The 6,000-nt window shown below is 45.1% G+C and overlaps 1 protein-coding gene across 2 annotated transcripts in view; it reads left to right on the top strand.

The window, feature by feature from the left end:
• Positions 1-2,532: 2,532 nt before the first annotated feature.
• The window catches only part of HTT (huntingtin), an 80,820-nt gene continuing 77,352 nt past the window's right edge, over positions 2,533-6,000 (top strand). For both annotated transcript variants that reach the window (XM_018924504.3, XM_009099101.4), the window contains exon 1: positions 2,533-2,868. In XM_018924504.3, coding sequence (XP_018780049.2) covers positions 2,768-2,868 — 101 coding nt within the window. In that variant the 5' untranslated portion in view covers positions 2,533-2,767. The remainder of the gene's footprint in view (positions 2,869-6,000) is intronic.

Here is a 6,000-nt window from a genome sequence, read left to right as displayed (position 1 = left end):
TGTATTACTGTCTAATGTGATTTTTTTACCATGTCTATCATGGTAGCTGAGACACAAAAAGAAAAAAAAAAAAAAGGAAAATTGTAATTAAAATAAATTTCCAATTTCCTGAAGCAGAAAATGTCTCCTGCATAGTGTAAGCTTTTTACCAATGTAAGATAGTCGAATCCAGGAAAAAATGCCCTAGTTCTGCTGTACTGACTCAACTGATACCTTATCTCATAGTCTGGATCTAGATTTCTGCATAAATTTCCATGTGAAAAGACAGAATTATCGGCATGGGCTGTTTTTCATTAGCACATTTATTGTAATTTTATAACATGAGTTGAAGGACAAAGCCCCCAAATGCTCTCCAAAAGGGCTTCAAATTAAATGACCTTAAAATGACACAACCAGGCTGTGACATATTGCAGATTATCCGTGCATATGCCAAACCAGTGGGCCAGCAGTCTCATGGAGTAGGACCAATTACCTGCTGAATTGTTCATGAAAATGCAGAAAGGCTGGCCAAAGTGGGACTTCAGGATAGGGTGAAAAATACTCTTGACATGCTCATCTTAAAAACATGAAATCAAGAGGTAACTTAAGAGACAAGATAAAAGCATGTTTCTTTTCTTTTTCTCCTGGAGGCTAAGATTAATTAGTTGTCATCCCCTAAATTTCAGATAATCTTTTAGGTATGCACTGTTAATTGGAACTTCATTTTTCTTTGAGGTAATGCCGACTTTACAAAAACGCTTCTTCTCTAATCCTGCCTTGCTTTTTCTTGCCCCTTGCCTGGTTTACATTGCTTTATTTTTGCCAGTGCAGGTGTTGTGGGGCAGATCATTGACATGATACACGCAAAACCACGGATCAGTTTGGTCCGGGAGAACCTACTGATAAGGTACTCACCAAAGAAAAACCTGATACCCTGAGTTACCTTCACAGCTAAAGAACCGCTCAGCCGCTGGAGCTCAGGCCAGGGAGAACAAAGGGCAGCGAGCTTGTGGGCAGGCACTGCCTCGGCGCTCCTGCCGGTGAGTCAGCAGCCCACAGGGACTGGCATACTTTGATCGAAAGCTTCCAAACAGCCTTGCAAGGGCTGGCTTGGTTGGTGCCGCGTTTAATCTTTGATAAGAGCTTTTTTGATAAGTGCTCTTTTTACTGTGCTTAAATGTATTTCGAAGTGTGGAGTGGCACATGCACTGAGTGAGCAGCGTTCCAACTCTGCTGTCATCCTTGATCATGTGTCATGTATCATTTGCTATATAAAAAATTCATTATTATCCACATGTTCCAGAGAAACGTTTCCGCAAGCTTTATCATAAAATAATGGGGAGAAATACTGGTTTTACATTTTGTAAAACCAGTACTTTTGCTCACATTTTTTAGCACTTCTATAATGAAATAAGGTTTTGTTTTAAGTTGAATTGCTTTCAGGACTAAGGATAGGTTTCCTTTCAGAGGACTGGTTCAAATAGTTTGTCTTTTATGAACATGCTTTTAAAGTTAACTGGCAGAGAGTACTGTTCTTGTGAATATTTGGCAAGAATGTTATCTATGACTTCTGCTGGCCTGAATATTCAGAGACATGAGCTTTACTTCATTTCTTCATGTCTGCTAACAATAACCAAGTTGAATTACTGGAAATTTATTTTCTTAGAATTTCTAAGAGCTGTTATCAATTTTATTGCTGGAACTAGTTTCATGTGTGTGAGATAAGTTGAAGTGCCAGTTCTTATCAGCTGTCATTTAATGTCTGTATTAACAAGTAGATATATTAAAATCAGTGGTGGCAATTGAAGACTTCACAGTACTATTGGTTTTTTTCTAAGTGTTTAGTAATGCAATCAATGATTTAAATATTCTATACTGTCTCTCTCGTATCATGTATGGTTAATATGTGTGCGCAAGAAGCATCCTCTGATAAAGCAGGTCCCCACTCAGGAGAGGAGCGCTGAAAGGGCAGCACGTACGCTGCCAAGTTTTAAGTGTCCTATTCCTGTAAGAGTCTCCGCAGCCTAAAATAAAACCGGACTGCCGGCAGCGCTTTTGGCTGCCCCTTGTGCTGCGGGGGCTGGCGCGTTACCTGCTGTGCCCCCGTGACGTGCGGCCACAGAGCGGCTGCTATCGCCTTGCTGGGGCGGTGCCGCTGAGAACGCGGCTCGCCGCGGGGCAGTGCCAGGGGCTGCCAGCGGCTCCCAGGGCCGGCTCCCCGCCCGGGGCACCCCGGGCTCTGCCCTGCCCAGAGCCGAGCGCGGCCCCGCGGCCGCCACCGCCCCTGCCGACAGGGGGCACAGCAAAGCCGTGCACGGTCGCTCGGGCACGCGGCGAGGGGCGGAGCCTCCTTCTGATTGGTCAGAACACCTGTCGCTCTCGGCGCTGCCCCGCCCCTTTCGCGGCCCGCGTTCCCCTGTGTGTTCCTACGTAAAGGCGCGCGTGACGGCAGGCCGGGGGTGCCGTGTGCGCATGCGCTATCGAGCCCCGGGCCGCGCACGGCTCAAGGAGGGGCGGGGTGGCCCCGGGGGCGGGGCCTGCGCGCGGGGGCCGACGGGACGGATCAAGATGGCGGCCGGGCGCACAGGAGGTGCCCGCGGCCCCGAGCGGAGCCCGCCTCATTCATCGCGGCTGTGACGGTCCGGGGCCCGCCAGAGCGCCGGCAGAGCGCCGGGAGCGAGCCTGGGGGCAGCCCCAGCGGTAGCGTCACAGCACTTGGACCCGCAGGGCGCCCGTGACAGGGCGGGTCGGAGTGCGGGCCGGTGCCGCCGGCGCGGGCGGAGCGGACATGGCCACCATGGAGAAGCTGACGAAGGCCTTCGAATCGCTGCGCTCCTTCCAGCAGCAGCAGGGCCCCGCTGCCCTTCCCGAGGAGTCGCTCCAGAGACCGTGAGTGACCCGCGCCCGGGACTCGGGGGCTCCCCACACGCGTGTCCGGCATCCCGCCCTGCCCGGTCCTGCTCCGGTTCTGGTCCCGCGGACGGCCCCGAGCCGGGCCCGGGCGCTGCCCGGTCCCTGGGCAGCTGGCGGCTCCCGCAGACACACACACCACAGTGTCGCGGTGCTGCTGTCCGTTCTCTGCAGAAGTTCAGATGTGGAGTAACTTTTGGGGCAGGTGCATTTGAAAAGTCATCAGTGCGGGAGATGAACGGGAGGTACAGCGATGCTGTGTGGGTTTCACAGGCTGGTTCTAGGAAGGAAAACCTTTTTTTCACCTAGTACACTGCTGCAAAAGAGACAAAAACTTAAACATAGCTTGAATGAAGCACTACTTTCAGCCTTTTCTCTTCTGATAACTGCTGAAGTGCTTTTTGTGAGACCTTGTTTTTCTGTGCATGACGCTTTCTGCATGAGTGTCTTCTCTCTGAACTCTCTCCAAGTGATTGTGCAGCTTTCTTGAAATGAGAATTCAAGGCTGAGCAAGAGAAATTTCTTACTCTCTGTTATTCACTTTTCATATCTTTAAGTGTTGAATGTTTTTCAGTCGGATTTCTTCTTTCTTATAAGAGCAGTGCCCTGAAAGTTCACGTTGAAGTTAAAAACAAGTTCTCATATTTGTAAATTGAAAGTTTAAGTAGAGTTGAAGTCTGAGCTCTGATGCTTTCAGAAGGAGTTGTTGTGGATGTCTGTTTGCGACAAAGTTCATTTAAAGTCTTGTGCTGAGATGTGCTGCACAGAGACCTAAGCGAAGTTCGTTTAAATATTCCTAATATCTTTTTTCTTGATTAAATGTGAGAGATAAATGTGTTAGATCCATGAGATATTCAGGTTTCTCATTGGGGGGCATTACGGGGTGGACCAGGGCAAGGAGCTGTTCAGTGCCGCGGTGCTGCCCCTTGCGTTTGCACCCTCTACCGCCAGCTTTTACCGAGCACGTGTGAGGGCAGTGAGGTCTTCAGGGATAAACACATGAGTCACACTGAGACTTTTTCTCTTGCTCCTGGGGAGAAGGGAGAAGCAGAAGGGTTGAGGAGCAGGTAACTTCTCACTTGGCAGTTTGCTGTGGTGCTGGCAGAGGAAGCAGAGCAGTGGCTCTGGGCTCTTGGCCACCTGCTCCCACTGCACTTTCTGCTACGGTTGCCAACTAAATTATCACGGTTGGTGCTGTTTCTCTCTGGAGAGTGTTGTCTCAAATAATCACAATGCATTTCCACACTTCTGATGCTTAATAGGTGAGAAAACTCATCTTCTTCATGAGCTAGTTGTTTTTAGGTACCTTACTGGTCTGCAGGTATTAATTGCTCTGTTTTGTGCATTTTTTTTTTCCTTGCTAGTACTTTGTGTGATATGGATGAACATCTATTTCCAGTTTTTCCTATGTGCTGTTCAAATTTCTGTCTTGAAAGTTACTGGTGAGAGAGGTCATGGTATTGCAAGAGAAAATCCTTAGAATTATTTGTGATGCTTGTGATATTATGCTTGGTTTGGTGCTCTAAATTTAGGCATGTCCTACTGTAAACATTAAAAAATTAGCGTTGGAGTTGTCCTCGTTGACTTTGCTTTGTGTTTAAAAATAGGCTGTTTTCAGAAAGCTGATGGGATTGTATGCCCCCAGGAACTGGACAAATTCAGTGACAGCACTGTGCCTCATAAAAGCCAGTGAAAAGCTATTGTGGCAGCCTTTGCTGAGGCTTCCCAGACTTCTAGTAGAATAGCAGGTGACATTGAATGCAATTCACAATACTATCTGCATTTATTTTTTCTTGTTTATAGTAGATTGGAAAAGAAAATTGTCTCTGTGTTTGGGATGTTAATCTTTGTTGTGGTTCTCTGCAAATAACACATAAATCTCTTGTAGTTCTGTTTAGTAAGTTCCTACCATCCTACTGAGGACTGTGTCCTCCTGTGAAATGTTTTAAGATCAGAGAGATTGATGTAGAGAAGAATTAATTGCTTACCCAGCAGGTATCTACATCTTTCTTCACTTTGTTGTAAGACAGTGACTCCTGAACTTTTGATAATACTGATATCCTCTCTTTTTTTATTAAAATCTTAATTAAATCCGAGCTTTTACCAAGGAGATATGACTTTTTTCTGTTTCAAGAGATTTTAATCAGCAATAATCATGTGTTGCTTACATTATACCTTACAGTCAGATGTCAGTCTCTGGTCCCCTCTTTCTTATCTCTTGTTGGGTTTTTTTCCCCTTCTGTGTAAACTTAACTTGAGTTTTCTGTCATACTGCTTCTATACACTTCTGCTGAGGCAACTAATTTTCTTCCTTATGTTTTTTCAGCTTTTTCATACTCTTGACGTTTTGTTAGAAATTGGATGTTTTGTTTTGGATCACAAAGCTCCTACTAACTTAAAAGTTTGCTAGTGTGGTGTAAAAATTTAGAGTTTGATTTGTGAATCCAAAAGTGGATTCTTTACATTTTCTCTTTAAATTTATTCTAATAGTCACTTACTGTAATTGTTTTCCAATTTTTTTTATATTTGATTCTAATCATTGCCTTTACAGCAAAATGTACTGTAAAAGCCCAAGCAATATGCTTTTTTCTTTATTCTTCATTTTTTCTGTCTTTTATGTTTGACTGAAGCTGTGGTCGTGGATTGGTTTGATCAGTGCTGTATGGAGGCCTAGCATTATTTTGTTGTTTTACTGAAGATCACACAAACTGCATGGGTATTACCTATTGCCCTGCTTGTCAGAAGTGGTTCCTTGATGGTTTTTTGGCATTACTATGTCTAGAGTGTGTAGTAGAGCAGTTCTGGTTAATTTGACAGTCCATCACTACACCTTGTTTCCAGTGTCCCCTGTATTTGGATTGGGTTTATTTCTTGATCCACTCATATTTCTGTTTGTTATTAAAAGGACAGGTTTTAGTTTCTGTTATTTTTGTCAAGATTAATGCCAAGCCATTTGGTTTGGCCCAAATCACTGGCTCAGCTTTAGAACTTCTGCACTTTTCCCATATTGTTAATTTCAAGGTCTAATAAAAATGAGCATCGGAGCTGCAACTCCTTGTATTCAGCTCATCTGGACTCAGAGGGCAAAATTATCTATTATGCTGATTTTCT

This window comes from Serinus canaria, chromosome 4 (assembly GCF_022539315.1).
Source record: "Serinus canaria isolate serCan28SL12 chromosome 4, serCan2020, whole genome shotgun sequence".
Classification (NCBI taxonomy): Eukaryota; Metazoa; Chordata; class Aves; order Passeriformes; family Fringillidae; genus Serinus; species Serinus canaria.
This window is presented reverse-complemented; position numbering and strand designations above follow the sequence as displayed.